Source organism: Dendropsophus ebraccatus, chromosome 9 (genome assembly GCF_027789765.1).
Source record: "Dendropsophus ebraccatus isolate aDenEbr1 chromosome 9, aDenEbr1.pat, whole genome shotgun sequence".
Classification (NCBI taxonomy): Eukaryota; Metazoa; Chordata; class Amphibia; order Anura; family Hylidae; genus Dendropsophus; species Dendropsophus ebraccatus.
This window is the reverse complement of record NC_091462.1, coordinates 36362637-36383124: the sequence shown is the minus strand read 5'-3', so window position 1 is coordinate 36383124 and position 20488 is coordinate 36362637. Positions and strand designations below refer to the sequence as shown.

The 20488-nt window shown below is 34.2% G+C and overlaps 3 protein-coding genes across 4 annotated transcripts in view; all 3 read right to left on the bottom strand.

Moving 5' to 3' along the window:
- HOXD8 (homeobox D8) overlaps positions 1-1101 on the bottom strand; it is a 1802-nt gene extending 701 nt beyond the window's left edge. For both annotated transcript variants that reach the window (XM_069985171.1, XM_069985172.1), the window contains exon 1: positions 546-1101. In XM_069985171.1, coding sequence (XP_069841272.1) covers positions 546-987 — 442 coding nt within the window. In that variant the 5' untranslated portion in view covers positions 988-1101. The remainder of the gene's footprint in view (positions 1-545) is intronic.
- Positions 1102-11983: 10882 nt separating this feature from the next.
- Positions 11984-13885, bottom strand: HOXD9 (homeobox D9). The gene is made up of 2 exons (XM_069985167.1): positions 13249-13885; positions 11984-12756 (listed from the first exon to the last, which is right to left on the bottom strand). The coding sequence occupies exons 1-2, from the start codon at positions 13883-13885 to the stop codon at positions 12515-12517; spliced, it is 879 nt and encodes a 292-aa protein (XP_069841268.1). The 3' UTR covers positions 11984-12514.
- A 4043-nt stretch (positions 13886-17928) lies between these two features.
- Positions 17929-20367, bottom strand: HOXD10 (homeobox D10). The gene is made up of 2 exons (XM_069985166.1): positions 19608-20367; positions 17929-18365 (listed from the first exon to the last, which is right to left on the bottom strand). The coding sequence occupies exons 1-2, from the start codon at positions 20350-20352 to the stop codon at positions 18088-18090; spliced, it is 1023 nt and encodes a 340-aa protein (XP_069841267.1). The 5' UTR covers positions 20353-20367; the 3' UTR covers positions 17929-18087.
- Positions 20368-20488: the final 121 nt, after the last annotated feature.

Sequence of the window (20488 nt, the reverse complement as noted above, 5' to 3'; positions counted from 1 at the left end):
CCTCATTGTACTTACTAGGGCCCTTTAGCAGTCACAAAGGACAACTAAAGTGTCGTAAAAGATTTTATGGGGTTCAGCAGTAAATAAACCTGCACACATTAGGAGGAAACCCTGACTATAGTGTAATAAAGAGGGCAAAACAAAAACAGAAATAAACTGAGCATCTATAACAATAGTAATCATATTATAATGATAGAATAGAATATATAATAATATAATGATCTATATAATATATAATAATATAATGATATATATATATAATAATATAATGATATATAGAATATATAATAATATATATAATATATATTATATAATAATATAATGATATATAGAATATAGAATAATGATATATAGAGAAGAAAAAAAAAAAAAATATATATATATATATATATATATATATATAGACACAAGCAGAATAAAATACTACACATGCATGTAAAAATAGCTGGAAGGTGTTAGTGCCATCTATGTGTAAACCAGAAGTTGGGTGACCTTAGTGCCTTTTATTAGTGCTATTCTAGTTGAAAGATTTTACTGCAGCCAACCTTGTGGTCTCATCCAGGGGAACATTTGAGAAGCAGAAGAGTTCTGATTTAAGTGCTCTGGATCCCCTCCAATATTACCACTGGACGATTTACAGTCAGGATATTGGACCAGCTCGGCCTCTTGATGTGTCGTAAAAATCTGCTGTCTCTGTAAGTTATCGTATCCGTAAAATTTAGTGGGGTCACCATGACAAGTAATCCCACAAGGAGCCTGCTGATAGCCTGCAGGGTTCGGGATGGCTGTGGTTGGGGTCCCAGGGTGGTAGAAGTCCTGGTTGGGGTGGTGCTGGTGCTGGAGACTTGGACTGGCACTGAACACCAGGGAGTGCCTGCTGCTGCTGCTGCTAACATCTTGGGCAAAATGACAGTCGTAGTAAGCCGGATTTATGGCATCTCCTGCTTTGTATTTGGAGTAGAGCGGATTTACAAAATAGGAACTCATCTGGGTTAGATCAGGAGACAGTAAAGAAGAAAAGAGGAAGACAAAAAAAAAAAAAAAATAGTGCAAAAAGTGACAGCCCTTTTCCTACAGCCCTGCTGCAATCCCACTACTCATAGCAGCAGCAGCCTTAGCAGTAATAATCCCAGTGCTCTCTGCTGATCACTATGGGATAGGAGCCACACTCAGGTCTTGCCTCACTGCCTTTGCCATTTCCTACTAGGCACATAGAACACTAAAAAAAAACTTCATATAGTTAAGTAGATGGTTGGCTCTAGTTTACATTTACCACTCCTGAGGCATCAGGGAAGTAGATCCATTCCACAGACCAGTAGACAGAGTGATTAGAGCAAGATAGCCAGCGGAGGGATACAGCAAAGTTTCCTTCCAAGTGAAGGAGGCAGTGACCGCAGCACCAGATCCATGCGCAATTACGCCCAGGGCTGCAGAACACTACTGAGGATTTTTTTTTCTTCTTCCCTTTTATTGTATTAAAACCTCTTCTGCTTCCATTATCCAGACTCAGTGTCTGCAGATAGATTGATATTGAGTCTCTATCCACATTCATCCATTTTCTTTTATATTTTATACATTTTGGAGAACATTAAAATCTAAAAGTAAAATAAAAAAAAAGAAAAGTCCCCACATTTGGAAATACAATGAGCATTTACCCTTGACTCGTGGAACGCTTGGCTGGAACTTGCAGGTTAATTGATACTAAATGAAATTCATGCCTCTGAATATATTTCCCATCATTAGCCCTTGACAGAAAACTAGGAAAGCCTAAATAGTGAATTATGCATAAGAAGCAGAAGCTGGGAATGATTTACAGCCTGTTATGTATTATTTATCAGGAAAAAAAAAGAAAGAAAGAAGGCACAATACACATATATATGGGCTGTGCATGGGGTTTATTGAGTAAAAGGTCACAATGATATCTATGATATAATATAATATAATTATGATATAATATAATACTAGTTATTACACAGGTATATAGTGTAGGTATGTCAGCTATAATACATAATAATACTAGTTATTACACAGATATATAGTGTAGGTATGTCAGCTATAATACATAATAATACTAGTTATTACCCAGGTATATAGTGTAGGTATGTCAGCTATCATACATAATACTACTAGTTATTACACAGATATATAGTTCAGGTATGTCAGCTATCATACTATAATACTAGTTATTACACAGGTATATAGTGTTGGTATGTCAGCTGTCATACATAATAATACTAGTTATTACACAGATATATAGTTCAGGTATGTCAGCTATCATACTATAATACTAGTTATTACACAGGTATATAGTGTAGGTATGTCAGCTATCATACATAATAATATTAGTTATTACACAGGTGTATAGTGTAGGTATGTCAGCTGTCATAATATAATACTAGTTATTACACAGGTATATAGTGTAGGTATGTCAGCTATCATACTATAATACTAGTTATTACACAGGTATATAGTGTAGGTATGTCAGCTATAATACATAATAATACTAGTTATTACACAGATATATAGTGTAGGTATGTCAGCTATAATACATAATAATACTAGTTATTACCCAGGTATATAGTGTAGGTATGTCAGCTATCATACATAATACTACTAGTTATTACACAGATATATAGTTCAGGTATGTCAGCTATCATACTATAATACTAGTTATTACACAGGTATATAGTGTTGGTATGTCAGCTGTCATACATAATAATACTAGTTATTACACAGATATATAGTTCAGGTATGTCAGCTATCATACTATAATACCAGTTATTACACAGGTATATAGTGTAGGTATGTCAGCTATAATACATAATAATACTAGTTATTACACAGGTATATAGTGTAGGTATGTCAGCTATCATACATAATAATATTAGTTATTACACAGGTATATAGTGTAGTTATGTCAGCTGTCATAATATAATACTAGTTATTACACAGGTATATAGTGTAGGTATGTCAGCTATCATACATAATACTACTAGTTATTACATAGGTATATAGTGTGGGTATGTCAGCTATCATACTATAATACTAGTTATTACACAGGTATATAGTGTTGGTATGTCAGCTGTCATACATAATAATACTAGTTATTACACAGATATATAGTTCAGGTATGTCAGCTATCATACTATAATACTAGTTATTACACAGGTATATAGTGTAGGTATGTCAGCTGTCATGCTATAATACTAGTTATTACACAGGTATATAGTGTAGGTATGTCAGCTATCATACTATAATAATACCAGTTATTACACAGGTATATAGTGTAGGTATGTCAGCTATCATACTATGATACTAGTTATTACACAGCTCCATAGTGTAGGTATGTCAGCTGTCATACATAATACTAGTTATTACACAGGTATATAGTGTTGGTATGTCAGCTATTATACTATAATACTAGTTATTACACAGGTATATAGTGTAGGTATGTCAGCTATCATACTATGATACTAGTTATTACACAGCTATATAGTGTAGGTATGTCAGCTGTCATACATAATACTAGTTATTACACAGGTATATAGTGTAGGTATGTCAGCTATTATACTATAATACTAGTTATTACACAGGGATATAGTGTAGGTATGTCAGCTATCATACTATCATACTAGTTATGACACAGGTATATAGTGTAGGTATGATAGCTATCATACTATAATAATACCAGTTATTACACAGGTATATAGTGTAGGTATGTCAGCTATCATACTATGATACTAGTTATTACACATGTATATAGTGCCGGTATGTCGGCTATCATACTAGTTATTACACAGGTATATAGTGCAGGTATGTCAGCTATCATACTATAATACTAGTTATTACACAGGTATATAGTGTAGAAATGTCAGCTATCATACATAATAATACTAGTTATTACATAGGTATATAGTGTGGGTATGTCAGCTATCATACTATAATACTATTTATACACAGGTATATAGTGTAGGTATGTCAGCTATCATACATAATAATACTAGTTATTACACAGGTATATAGTGTAGGTATGTCAGCTGTCATACTATATTACTAGTTATTACACAGGTATATAGTGTAGGTATGTCAGCTGTCATACTATAATACTAGTTATTACATAGGTATATAGTGTGGGTATGTCAGCTATCATACTATAATACTAGTTATTACACAGGTATATAGTGTAGGTATGGCAGCTATCATACTATAAAACTAGTTATTACACAGGTATATAGTGTAGGTATGGCAGCTGTCATACTATAATACTAGTTATTACACAGGTATATAGTGTAGGTATGGCAGCTATCATACTATAATACTAGTTATTACACAGGTATATAGTGTAGGTATGTCAGCTATCATACTATAATACTAGTTATTACACAGCTATATAGTGTAGGTATGTCAGCTATCAAACTAGTTATTACACAGGTATATAGTGTAGGTATATCAGCTTTCATACTATAATATTAGTTATTACACAGGTGTAGGTATGTAGGTATGTCAGCTGTCATACATAATAATACTAGTTATTACACAGGTGTATAGTGTAGGTATGTCAGCTATCATACTATAATACTATTTATACACAGGTATATAATGTGGGTATGTCAGCTGTCATACTATCATACTAGTTATCACACAGGTATATAGTGTAGGTATGTCAGCTATAATACTATAATACTAGTTATTACACAGGTATATAGTGTAGGTATGTCAGCTGTCATAATAGTTATTATACAGGTATATAGTGTAGGTATATCAGCTCTCATACTATAATACTAGTTATTACACAGGTGTATAGTGTAGGTATGTCAGCTATCATACATAATAATACTAGTTATTACCCAGGTATATAGTGTAGGTATGTCAGCTATCATACTATAATACTATTTATACACAGGTATATAGTGTAGGTATGTCAGCTGTCATACTATAATACTAGTTATTACACAGGTATATAGTGTAGGTATGTCAGCTATCATACTATAATACTATTTATACACAGGTATATAGTGTAGGTATGTCAGCTGTCATACTATAATACTAGTTATTACACAGGTATATAGTGTAGGTATGTCAGCTACCATACTATAATACTAGTTATTACACAGGTATATAGTGTAGGTATGTCAGCTACCATACTATAATACTAGTTATTACACAGGTATATAGTGTAGGTATGTCAGCTATCATACTATAATACTAGTTATTACACAGGGATATGGTGTAGGTGTGTCAGCTATCATACATAATAATACTAGTTATTACACAGGTATATAGTGTAGGTATGTCAGCTATCATACATAATAATACTAGTTATTACACAGGTATATAGTGCCGGTATGTCGGCTATCATACTAGTTATTACACAGGTATATAGTGTAGGTATATCAGCTCTCATACTATAATACTAGTTATTACACAGGTGTATAGTGTAGGTATGTCAGCTATCATACATAATAATACTAGTTATTACCCAGGTATATAGTGTAGGTATGTCAGCTATCATACTATCATACTAGTTATGACACAGGTATATAGTGTAGGTATGTCAGCTATCATACTATAATACTATTTATACACAGGTATATAGTGTAGGTATGTCAGCTGTCATACTATAATACTAGTTATTACACAGGTATATAGTGTAGGTATGTCAGCTATCATACTATAATACTATTTATACACAGGTATATAGTGTAGGTATGTCAGCTGTCATACTATAATACTAGTTATTACACAGGTATATAGTGTAGGTATGTCAGCTACCATACTATAATACTAGTTATTACACAGGTATATAGTGTAGGTATGTCAGCTACCATACTATAATACTAGTTATTACACAGGTATATAGTGTAGGTATGTCAGCTATCATACTATAATACTAGTTATTACACAGGGATATGGTGTAGGTGTGTCAGCTATCATACATAATAATACTAGTTATTACACAGGTATATAGTGTAGGTATGTCAGCTATCATACATAATAATACTAGTTATTACACAGGTATATAGTGTAGGTATGTCAGCTACCATACTATAATAATACTAGTTATTACACAGGTATATAGTGTAGGTATGTCAGCTATCATACTATAATGCTAGTTATTACACAGGTATATAGTGTAGGTATGTCAACTACCATACTATAATACTAGTTATTACACAGGTATATAGTGTAGGTATGTCAGCTATCATACTATAATACTAGTTATTACACAGGGATATGGTGTAGGTGTGTCAGCTATCATACATAATAATACTAGTTATTACACAGGTATATAGTGTAGGTATGTCAGCTATCATACATAATAATACTAGTTATTACACAGGTATATAGTGTAGGTATGTCAGCTACCATACTATAATAATACTAGTTATTACACAGGTATATAGTGTAGGTATGTCAGCTATCATACTATAATGCTAGTTATTACACAGGTATATAGTGTAGGTATGTCAGCTATCATACTATAATACTATTTATACACAGGTATATAGTGTAGGTATGTCAGCTGTCATACTATAATACTAGTTATTACACAGGTATATAGTGTAGGTATGTCAGCTAACATACTATAATACTAGTTATTACACAGGTATATAGTGTAGGTATGTCAGCTGTCATACATAATACTAGTTATTACACAGGTATATAGTGTAGGTATGTCAGCTAACATACTATAATACTAGTTATTACACAGGTATATAGTGTAGGTATGTCAGCTACCATACTATAATAATACTAGTTATTACACAGGTATATAGTGTAGGTATGTCAGCTATCATACTATAATGCTAGTTATTACACTGGGATATGGTGTAGGTGTGTCAGCTATCATACATAATAATACTAGTTATTACACAGGTAGTATGTAGTTATACCAGCTCAATAGTTATAATGAAGAAAATACTGTCTATGCCCTAGAGTTGTGTGTAGATACTACTACCTAATGTCATAGAAACATAGTATGCCGTACCAATACCCCATAATCGTGTACAGATAATGCTAGCTATGCTATGCAGTTGTGTACACAAAATACCAGCTATGCTATGTAGTTGTGTACACACAATACTATATATGCTTAATAGTTGTGTACACACCATACTAGCTATACTATGTAGTTGTGTTTTTTTGCAGATAATACTCGCTTTCCTATATAGTTGAGTGCTGAGAATCCTAGCTGTGCTATATAGTTGTGTACACCTAAAACTAACTGTGCTATGTAGTTTTGCTCACATAATACTCGCTGTGCTGTATAGTTGTGTGCAGATAATTTTAGCTATGACAAAATATATCATACATATATTCTGCAGTTAATACTAGCTATACGATATAGTTTTGTATAGATATAGTTACATACTTACATATTGTTACATAATTAATAAGGTTGAAAAAAAAAGTTCAACCTACAGAAACCCCATTGTGTTGATCCAGAGGAAGGCAGTTGTGTACAGATAATACTAGCTATGCTATATAGTTATGTATAGACAATACTAGCTATGCTATATAATTGTGTATAGATAATACTAGCTATGCTATGTAGTTGTGTACAGACAATACTAGCTATGCTATATAGTTATGTATAGATAATACTAGCTATGCTATATAGTTGTGTACAGATAATACTAGCTATGCTATATAATTGTGTATAAATAATACTAGCTATGCTATATAGTTATGTATAGACAATACTAGCTATGCTATGTAGTTGTGTACAGACAATACTAGCTATGCTATATAATTGTGTATAAATAATACTAGCTATGCTATATAGTTATGTATAGACAATACTAGCTATGCTATGTAGTTGTGTACAGACAATACTAGCTATGCTATATAGTTATGTATAGATAATACTAGCTATGCTATATAGTTGTGTACAGATAATACTAGCTATGCTATATAGTTATGTATAGACAATACTAGCTATGCTACATAGTTATGTGTAGACAATACTAGCTATGCCATGTAGTTGTGTACAGACAATACTAGCTATGCTATATAATTGTGTATAGATAATACTAGCTATGCTATATAGTTATGTATAGATAATACTAGCTATGCTATATAGTTATGTATAGACAATACTAGCTATGCTATATAGTTATGTATAGACAATACTAGCTATGCTATATAGTTATGTGTAGACAATACTAGCTATGCCATATAGTTGTTTATAGACAATACTAGCTATGGTATATAGTTATGTATAGACAATACTAGCTATGCTATATAGTTATGTGTAGACAATACTAGCTATGCCATGTAGTTGTTTATAGACAATACTAGCTATGCTATATAGTTGTGTACAGATAATACTAGCTATACCATATAGATACAAAATGTAGATAATACTATGTCACATATTTAGAATAGAGCATGTTATACCATAAAGTTACAATATACATAAGGTTATTCCTGACATCCATCTGTAATATAGATAACACAATCCATGTTATAGAGTTATACTGTAGGTACCATAGCTATGTCATGTGGTTACAGTACAGATCATAGTATCAGTCCACATAGTATGATATAAATAATCCATGTCATGTCATAAACCTTTAATGCAGGTAATACTACCCAGGTCGTATAAAGTAGGTAATAAAGTAGGTCATATAGTTGTAATGTAGATAACACTAGTTATGCCATAGAGTTATACGGTAGACAATACTAGCTATGTTACATGGTTATATTGTAGATACTGCTAGCTATGTTGTAAAGTTATAATGTAAATTCTGCTAGCTATACCACATATCTGTAATGTACATATTGATAGCTATAGTATATAGTTCAATACAGATACTGCTAGGTTTGCCATATAGTAATAATGTTAATACTGGTAGGTATGCTGTATAGTTGTAAAGTAGATACTGCTAACTATGCCAAATGATAACAATAACAACAACAATAATAATATTAATAATAATAATAATATAGATACTGCTAGCTATACCATATAATAATAATAATAATAATAATAATAATAATAATAATAATAATAATAATAATAATAATAAAAAACATACTACTAGCTATGCCATATAATAGATACTGCTATGCTGTAGTTACTGTAGAGTAATAGTTGTACTCTATTAATGTCATGTAGTTGTTATGTAGATACTGCTTGGTATGTAATATAGTCATATTGTGGATTATACTATGTAGATACTAGTATACCATATATTTATAATGTGAACACTAGTAAGTATGCAATATTTATAACTACTAGTACTGCTATTCTTATAATGTAGGTATTACTAGTTATGCCATACTTATAATGTAGTTATTACTAGCTATGGCATATAGCTATGGTGTTATATATGTAAGTAATGTCATATAGTAAAGTATAGCTATTTAATGGAGCTATGGTGTAGTTACCATTTAGCTATGTACTATAGCAAAAGTACTTGATGCAGAGCTATGGGGTAGATAACACTAGCTACTTCATATAGCTATGACGTCATTATAATGATACAAGGCCAACCATGTCACCTCATTTATGATGCAAGCAAAGCTAGATTTATAAAGAAGAGAAAAAAGTATCACAGCTATAAACTATGAGCTATGAGGATGTCTGTAATACAGTTATAATGTAAATAATACTGGATATATCACATAGGCATATGTGTCATATAGATACTACCAACTAATGTATATTGCCTTTATGTAGGTTATGGTAGTTATGTCAAATAGGAATGATACAATACATGTGAGAGTATGATAATAACAAATATTACATAGACAATACAAGCTATGGCATGGTCGTTACATAGGTTATGGTAAGCCATGTCATATAGCCATCATAGGTATGTCAGATATGATGCAGGGGATGCTAGTATATGGTATAGTCATTACGTAGATAATACTAACTATACCATTGATGGGTTGTAGGTTACACTAGTTATGCCAAGTGTGCATATATGTGACGTCATAGAAGTATGATGCAAGCAAAGTGAGAGTATAACGTGGATAATGCTGGGCTATGATATAGTTATGATGTAGAGAATCCTAGTCATGCCACATAAGTACAGAGTCAATAATACTATGTAGGTAATTCCAGTCATGCCACTAAATGCTTATATAGAGAATGCCAGCTACTATATATATATATATATATATATATATATATATATATATATATATATATATATACACACACACATATATATGTGTGTTTAGTAAATAGCCCATGGCCTGATGATTTTTGGTAGTGGATCTGTACTGTCCTTTTTTATTTATTTATGCAAATATAAGGCATTTTTAGCGGATTAATGAGAACTTCTGAAAGGCATTAAATAACATGACAGCTAGATCATAAAACAAATGGAGTAAGAGCGCTACCTAGCGGTCACCTAGAGTTCTCGCAAGTCATAAATTTGTTTATCTTACCATAAATGTTTATTTCACAGCAATTGAAGTTATTGCTGGTATCAGGATTGCAGGAATAACGCTACAAACCCTGTCATTTTTATAACTTTAAAATGACGAGGTTTCAAGCCATATGCCACCAGTTCTGGGCTTTCACTAGTTTTTTTTTCCCCCTGTAAAATTTGTATCTGGGTTAAGACAGTGAATGCCAAATGAACTCTTGTCCACACTGGCTATCAGCTCATGAATGGGTAAACGACATCAGGATATATATATATATATATATATATATATATATATACTCACTATCTTAATATATATATATATATATATATATATATATATATATATATATATACACATATATATATAATTTTGTTTTATATATATGTAGATAGATAGATAGATATTCCTTGATAATATAAGCTCTGGGATCTTTTGTGTACTTTTTTTTATAATACATATGAAATTCACTAAATATCCTAATCATTCTATCTTCATGTACTGCAGTGATTTTTTTCTGTCTTCCCCAGCAGCTACAAACCTTAAAATTTAATTTCCACACATCTACTGAATAAATATAAAATGCAATTAAAAAAAATTTAAAAATCTGGCACAGAAAAAAAAAAATTGGACTGGAAAGACTGGTCGGAATTCCAGTAGAATATTTGCTGCACTGGCCTGCTCGTATTTGAATGTGAATTCTTTGGTTATCCTTAAACATGGTGTTGTTTCTGGACATCTGGACCAGTCAAAGAATAGTCCAAGTTTCCCAGGGTTTTTTTTGTTTTGTTTTTGAAGTGACACAAACATCCAAATAAGCCCCCTTTGAAATAAAGAAAAAGCGCCCTGGCCCACCATAAAACCATTAAGTCCAGACGTCTAGCCGTTCCAATGACTTTATTGCACCCCAGCTCTTCCTGTTTTAAAAGAATTAGATGTATAAAGCGAGCAATGCAATCTTCTCATATACAACACCTTATAGACAAGGACAAAACTTTATTTTTTTTTTCCTTTAGGATCTCAGATTGTCCAAACATAGGCATGTATACGCTACAATTCAATGTATTCTATGTAAACATAACTTCATAACCAGATACTGATAGCTTAGTGCTGAATGGTCGTTTTTATATGTAGAGATGGGATAGTCAAAAATTATATATATATATATATATATATATATATATATATATATATATATATATTTCCCCTCCATGTCCATTATGACTATGTTATGCCACCCTATGACAATGAAGTGGGTACATTCGTCGGGTGGCAGCATCCTAACTGTGTGAGCGATATCCCTGAATTATCTGCTGCAATAAAATAATTTTCAGCCAGTTCCCGATATAAACACATACAGTATTTAAAAAAAAATAAAAAATCTTAAAACACTAAATATACATGATACTCCTAAACTGATCCTGTTGTCAGTATGATACCTTGTTGTATTTAATTTAACTGAAGAAAATTCCTTAAATTATCAATAGTCAGCTATTTGTTCGTTATCGATAAAATAAAATAAAAAAACAACAATATAGATGAAAATAAAACCATAATAATAATAACAATAATATTATGAATACAGGAAAAGAAAGAAATTCTAAACATAAAAAAATAAAAAAAACGCTTTTTGTAAACTTAACCCTAGGCCTTTGCTAAAACAATCTAGCTATGCATGCGCCTTATTGGTATCCACTAATACATAGTATATCAGTGTCACATCACATGCAGATATGGGAATATTCCTTCAGTGGCTTTTATCTAGAGATCTGCTGTGTAGGCTATGGACACTGGATTATTTTAACCAATGCAACTCTACTTTATATTTCTTTTTTTTGTATACTAATATTAAGGAACTACACTACTTCCTACAGATCCATAATAAGATGCTTCAGAAATGTCGCAATACCTACCTGCAATGTCTAGCGTGCAATCACAATATTATTCGATCAGAAAATAGTCCCAAAGACATGGTGCATCCTCAGATGCGCACTGACAACCAAGTTTGCAAAATACACAACACATTTACATCTATCTCCAAGAAAAAAGAAGACCTAAATATATAGATTTCAGTGTTCCAGATAACACAGAGAACGATTTCAGTGTGTATCCTCCTATCTGGCCGCTTTTATTGGTCCTTGTTGCCCTTTTCCTTGTTCATTTTCTTCATTTTCATCCTTCTGTTTTGAAACCAGATTTTGACCTGTCTTTCAGTGAGGTTTAATATTCTGGCCACTTCATAGCGACGATCCCTGGTCAGGTACATATTGAAGAGGAATTCTTTCTCTAGTTCCAGAGTCTGGTATTTGGTGTAGGGACACCTCTTCTTCCTCGTGGATCGAGCGTGGATCCAGTTGGCCGCAGGATTATCTAGAAAAGAGACAAGATTGGGCTGAGGTTTGGAATTAGAAGAAGAAAAAGAAGAAGAAGAGGGAGAAGAAGCAGAAGAGGGAGAAGGAGAAGAAGAAGGAGAAGGAGAAGAAGAAGAAGGAGTAAGAGAAGAAGAAGAAGGAGTAGGAGAAGGAGAAGGAGAAGAAGGAGAAGAAGAAGAGGAGAATTGTCTTTTGCATTGGGGGATGACCTAGTCCCTGGTGCACTTTTTTAGGAAGAATTATCATAAATGCAGCCTGGGTGTTTACAGTAGCAATGATGTCTTGATCTTAGGTGGTTATGTGAGTAATAGAATCAGTTTATAGCCTCTTGTTGCAGCTTGGGCTATATGCTGGCCGTCTAGACGGTTTTATAGGTTAGTAAAACTATCAGTTTTGCACATTTAGAGCCTTGCAGGTTCTGACTATAAATCAAACAGCAATTTCTTTCCCTCTCACTCTCTCTCTCTTTTTTTTTTTTTTTTGTACTTACTTGGGTCAAGTAGTTGATTCTGTTGTTGTTGTTGCTGTTGTGGTGGTGGTTGCTGCTGCTGCTTCTCTTTGAGCTCTGTGTTCTCCTCTGGCTCTTCGCTGGGAGCTGCTGCTGCTGCTGCTGCTGCAGGGACAGGGTTGTCTTTAGGTGGAGGCTTGTCAGGGCTTTCTGTGAAGGAATTACAGGAGTACTCGGGCAGACTCATTCCCTGGGAGTCATAGGAGGAGCACTCGGTCCTTTTTGGGGCGCTCTCAGGTTTGATCCCATAGCTGCGCCCCCCATTGGGGTGAAATCCCGAGAATCCGGAGGCTGCAGTGTTGGAGATAGGCTCCAGCCAGGAGCGCACAGTATATCTGCTGCTGTCTGAGCCTAGGTGGGACTGGCCCATGTAGGGGTGATAGATCCCAGTCATTCCTGGAGAGGGCTGAGGGTGCACCGTAGACCAAGACGCAGGGAAAACGCTGGATTTTGACGCAAAGCTGCAAGAAGAGAAGTCTGAAGCATCCCCAACACCTGGCGGTGGCCTAGAGGTCGTCGTGTGACCTCCTTGGGAGAATCTAGCACCATAAACCTCTTCATTCTCATGTCCTATGAGAGAATCCACATAGTAGTTACTTATGGTACCACTGGAGGACATTTTAGGCTCCCCTCTCAGTCATATAAAAGGTTACACTCTTAACTGTATGTAATACCCTCCCTGAGAACAATCATAGTATTTTGCAGGCTGCATCCTCCATCCATTGGTTGTGGGCTCCACGTGATCATATTTACCAATACAGAGTAAATCAATCCGCTTAACGGGGCTGATGTGATTAAAAACACATACAATTAAAACTAAAAGTGTAACTATGCGGAGATATATGGAAGGAAAGACACAGGGAAGGAAGGGGGGAGGGGGCAGGGGCTGATGCCACCTTGGTGCGTAAAAGCGCAGCTTCTGGTTAACCAGGAGAGCAGGGTTACCAGGGACTATTTCTTCCTCAGCTCTCAGCTCTCTTCTCTCCCACTGCCATTCATTTTTAATCACTTTGCAGAATTTGTTTAATTACCTTTTAAACTATGGGGACCCTCACAGGAGAACTAGGGGAAGCATGTTCTGAGTATTGACCTATGAGTATAAAACTTGTTTTACTAGCCACAAACAAGAAGCCATCATGAAATTAAAGAGGAAGAGAGAGGGAGAGAGGGAGAGAGAGGGAGGCAGCAGCAGCAGCAGTAGTAGTACATTGTTGTTGCCCTCTCCTTCAGCGTTCAGCAACAGTTCATATTTACATACAAGAGGCCATTCCAGGCTGTAATGTGTGAAATGCATAAAACCTTCATAGTGTTTTTTAAAAAACAGGTGGAAAAGAACTATCATGATTTTTATGGGATTCAATAAAAATTTTATGAGGTGCATTTGATTATACATTAATGTGCCCTGTAATCAAATGGTCTGAAGAAGAACATTAAAAGCTCTGCTGAAATCATCTGCTAGTGGACTTTGCTATTGTTTTGCATTTACTATTTTTATTTATTATTTTACACCCACCCATATAAAACACACACACACATATATAGCACAAACACACACCCATATAACATACACACTCTTGTAAAACACACATATAGCAAACACACACCCATGTAACACACACCCATATAACACAAACACACACGCATGTAACACGCACACACTCACTCTTGTAACACACACACATATAGTACAAACACCCATGTAACACACACATAGCACAAACACACACCTATATAGCACAAACACACTCATATAACACACACACACTTGTAACACACACCTATAGCACAAACACACACCCATATAGCACAAACACACTCATATAACACACACACACATATAGCACAGGCACACACCCATGTAACACACACACATATAGCACAGGCACACACCCATGTAACACACATATAGCACAGGCACACACCCATGTAACACACACACACACACACACACACACAGCACAAACACAGCCACACACCCACCTGCCCATGTAACACACACACACACACACACACACACACACACATATATAGCACAAACACACACACTCATGTAACACACACACACACACACACACAGCACATACACACACATTTATGTAACACACACACACACATAGCACATACACACACACCAATGTAACATACAGTATTTTCTTCTCAAATAATAATAATAATAATAATAATAATAATAATAATAATACAAACAAACAGAATGACTTGGACCAAACAGATCTGAGATTCTTTATTTATGGGGCCTGTTTTACTGTTGGAGTAAATAGGATATAATCCCTGTCCCTGAGGATCTCAGCTATAAAGATTTTTTTTGTAAGCTCTGCGTTAAGTGAGGCTGTGACTGTGATGTTCTCTCTTTTTGCAGGAAGACACTAAGTTTATTGGGGCTGTTTCCTGAAATAAAAGGGAGTTTATCTGAAGCTACAGAAGGGCTATGCACTTCTGCCATAAAGGGCCATGTTTGCAAACAACAAATGTAAGAAGCACTCCGGGCAATGTCCACCATTACACAGAAGGAGATGCTGTAAAGTTATAAAGTCCCAATCCGAAGCTTTTCCCTATTGTGATGCTCGGATATGAGGGGAATGCAGCACGATGGACAATCCCTGCCTCCTCCCAGGGATATAGTATTATGGCAGATCAATAGAGAGATACATAGCGGATTGTTATTTGTTTTCTACGGCAAATAATGGAAGTGTAGCAATGAAAGCTGAATGGTGGAAATGCATCCACACACAACCCTATAGATACAAACGTCTAGCATGGAGACGAGAGCTGAACCAGGACTATTCCTATGCTGGTTATCTGCTGTCTTTGTCTACAGTCTCTGTTGTCTGCATGGGATTAAAAATAAAATCTACATAATAATATAGTATTATATTATTATAGTTTATATATATATATATATATATATATATATATATATATATATCATAAATGCATTCTATTTTTTATTTTTATTTCTTATTTTGTGGTGACTTGCACAATTATTGTTCAAGCTGTCTTGCTACTGACTGTATAGCCACTGTATCTATCTACTTATCTGTCTGTCTGTCTGTCTGTCTATCTATCTATCTTAAAAAAAAAAATTATTTAATTATTCTCTCCTATATTAAATCTATCTATCTATCTACATTATCTACAGTCTATCTATCTATCTATCTATCTATCTATCTATCTCCTATCTATCTATCTATCTATCTATCTATCTCCTATCTATCTATCTATCTATCTATCTATCTATCTATCTCCTATCTATCTATCTATCTATCTATCTATCTATCTCCTATCTATCTATCTATCTATCTATCTATCTATCTATCTATCTATCTCCTATCTATCTATCTATCTATCTATCTATCTATCTATCTCCTATCTATCTATCTATCTATCTATCTCCTATCTATCTATCTATCTATCTATCTATCTATCTATCTATCTATCTCCTATCTATCTATCTATCTATCTATCTATCTTTAATTATCTATCTATCTATCTATCTATCTATCTCCTATCTATCTATCTATCTATCTATCTATCTATCTATCTATCTCCTATCTATCTATCTCCTATCTATCTATCTATCTATCTATCTATCTATCTATCTATCTCCTATCTATCTATTATCTATCTATCTATCTATCTATCTATCTATCTATCTATCTATCTATCATGGTTGTACTATGTATCCCTGGACATTAGTATACCTTCATGCACTGAATCTAATTTACAATGTATAATATATATTTAATTTCAAGCACACTTACCTGGGATTTTTTTTAGTAGTTTATACCAGTAGCGTTTTCTGAGTGTCTGAATGTCAGAGAAGACACCCATCAATAGGCTTGTCTACAAAGCTAACAATTCAGACTCCAGCACTCAGCACCCTGGAGGAGATGCCATCCTCATATACAATCATTATTCCTATACACCTATTACATATATAGATATATAAATAGTCTGAGAACATGTAATTATTCCTATACATATATAGATATATAAATAGTCTGAGAACATGTAATTATTCCTATACACCTATTACATATATAGATATATAAATAGTCTGAGAACATGTAATTATTCCTATACACCTATTACATATATAGATATATAAATAGTCTGAGAACATGTAATTATTCCTATACACCTATTACATATATAGATATATAAATAGTCTGAGAACATGTAATTATTCCTATACACCTATTACATATATAGATATATAAATAGTCTGAGAACATGGAGCGTTCAGTCAGTTTATTGCATAAAACATGCAAAGAACATGCACAATATGGACACAGAGCTGTCTCAATGATACTGCCACATATCACAAGAAAAGTTCTACCAGGAATACGACTCAAATAAACCACACATTGACGAACAGGTTCTCAGTTACTTAGAGCAGAGACATTTACAGAAAATGTGCTTTTTTGTCCCCAAAAGTCAGTAAGAATAAGGATGAAGGTTAAAATGCTGAGGTCCATAAAGTAACACGCAGAAAGACTGTTCTTTAGAAAAAACATGAAAAAGTCACATTGCTTGGATGTGTTTGACCAGTCCCAATAATTTAAGACCAAAAATGATAAAACTTTCTTCACTTCTTTTTTTTTTTACCCTGCCATACGGTGAAAAAAATAAAAAATAATAATAAATTACATGTGCTAGATCTTTATTATTATTTATATACCCATGAAAATACATAGAGACACTTGCAGCACTATAAAATGAGGAATCACATTCTAGATCACAGGAAATAGATGGGATGTGGGGGTGTTCACAGTCTCTCCTGCTGGGGGGCAATGGCTGCCCTTAGGAAAAAGTCAGATTGGCGGTCAGCTCGCGGATTCGGTTCTCTCTACTCATCTTCTTGAGCTTCATTCTGCGATTTTGAAACCAGATTTTGACCTGCCTGTCAGTGAGGTTGACGCTCTTACTGATCTCTAGGCGGCGCTCTCGAGTCAGATACATATTAAATAAGAATTCTTTCTCTAACTCCAGTGTCTGGTGTTTAGTATACGGGCACCTCTTCTTCCTGCCACTCTTTGCAGTTAACCAATTGCTGGTTGGAGTATCAGACTTGATTTCCTCTATTGTGATAAAAACAAAACAAAATAAATAAATAAATATGGAAAAAAAAATAAAATAAAATATTCTCCCCCCTCAAAAAAAAAAACAAACAAAAAAAACTCCCTCTTGACTTGACAATGACCCTTCAAACAAAATGTCTGTCATGTTCTTATTATAACAAAAGCCTCATATAATGCCCATAGTGACAGACGATGGACGGAGCACTGCCCTTCCGTGATATATAGTTGCACAACTAACAACACACTATATATATATATATATATATATATATATATATATATATATATATATATTGGTTATATATACACTCTTATTTAAAGAGATGATAAAATGATGAGTCGATATAAAAACTATATATATATATATATATATATATATATATATATATATATACCAAAATACATGGGATCAAGCATATTTACCTAAATACAATAATTTTGTGTGAATATATATATATATATATATATATATATATATATATATATATATACACACACACACACACAATAAGAAACTCTACACATTTAAGAGCACCAAAATCTTTTCAATACAAATGATTGCCTTTAATCCTGATTCTTACCCCCATTGTATTCCCAGTGTATACTGACGCCTCATATTGGACTCAAATTATTGAATATATATATATATATATATATATATATATATATTTGTCAGATTTCCAGCCAAATAACCAGAGCTCCCATCCAATCTCCATCCGAAGTGTAAATACTAGCATTGCTGATTGTCTAGAAAAGACACATTATTAACCCCTGATTCTTCTTCTCTATTTCTTATGATGACTGTAACTTTTCCCTGAATGTATCTCTATAACATCAGCAACAGCAGCACAAAGTGTCTTTACACCAGAATGATAAAATAAAAAATGATATTGTTCCTAGGAATTAACCCCTTCTTAAAACAAATAATAAAGGAGGGATGTTATATTCCGCCCAACTTTAGTGTCTGTAGCTCCCAGACATGGTTGATAATAATAGACATGGAGGAGAGGTGTCTGCTTCATGATCATATAAGATCATGTATGGGGAAGATATTTTATTTTTTTAAATACCTGAGTATATAAAAAAAAAACAGGGCAGTTCCTTCTTGACATGTAGTTACCATTAAATGTTATGGGAGGCAATGCTAGTATTTTACACAGTGTTTTATGGTGCTGGCGTGTACAAGCTACAACTACTCCATGCAATCAATGCTTTATAAAACTTCTTTGTAATGATACCGACCTTTACTTTCCTTGTCTTGGACTTCAGGGCTGGACACAGACACCTCAGCCAGGCAGCTCCTGTCCTCCTGCAGGGCAGCAGCCTGTTTGGACTCTGGACTTTCCACTGAGGAGACTTTGGAGGAGTCTTGGCTGCTCGGGTTTTCATTCATTTTCTTATCCATCTGATGAGGAGAAGATAGCTGAGGTTTGGAGCTGCCGCGGGGGTTTAGCTGTAACATTAAGGATGAACTGGTTTCTTGGTTATTATTGTACTCTTGGGGTTTCCCACTGGCGTAGGTCTGGCTCAGCCTAAAATATCCTGGGACAGGAACCTCAGAGTTGTCAACAGAACAGTTCTCAGAGACCAGCCTCTGGTATGGTGGCACCTCTGAAGAGATGACTTTTGATCGCTTATCAGAATACATGCAGCAATTGGTCTCTTCCTTAATATTTGTAGGAAAGGAACAAGTGGGGATCTGTTGTGTAACAGGTTGCTCTATTCTGCAAGACCTGCTCGGATCTGTCCAAGTGTCTACTTGAGGTATATAGGGATGTACATTCATACCCATGTTTTGGTGATTGACTTCTCTTTTAGCCAGAGATGGTAGCAGTCCACAGGTTTGCATCCCATAAGTCCCAATGTCTGAGTTAGGTGGCATGTACATGCTGGCGTTGTTAGAATAGAAACTGTCACTTCTACAGGCACTGATCAAAGAATCTACTAAAAAAGTATTTGCAGCAGGAGAGCTGTTTGGAAAGGACATTTTGGGGAGGAATTTGAAGAAGAGAGATTGTGTCCTTTGTAGGCTGACATCTCTAGGAAAACATTCCCTGTGTAATTGTGGATGCCTCTGCACAACCACATGACAAGTAAGCCAATGAGAATTGAAAATGGCCTTG

Bases quoted from the DNA above. Each gene is read 5' to 3' on its own strand.
- HOXD9 (XM_069985167.1), bottom strand. From the start codon at position 13,885: ATGTCCTCCAGTGGTACCATAAGTAACTACTATGTGGATTCTCTCATA. The intron at 12,757-13,248 runs GTAAGTACAAAA...TCTCTTTTCTAG, and splicing joins GAATCAACTACTTGACCCAA to ATAATCCTGCGGCCAACTGG.
- HOXD10 (XM_069985166.1), bottom strand. From the start codon at position 20,352: ATGTCCTTTCCAAACAGCTCTCCTGCTGCAAATACTTTTTTAGTAGAT. The intron at 18,366-19,607 runs GTCGGTATCATT...TTATCACAATAG, and splicing joins CCAAGACAAGGAAAGTAAAG to AGGAAATCAAGTCTGATACT.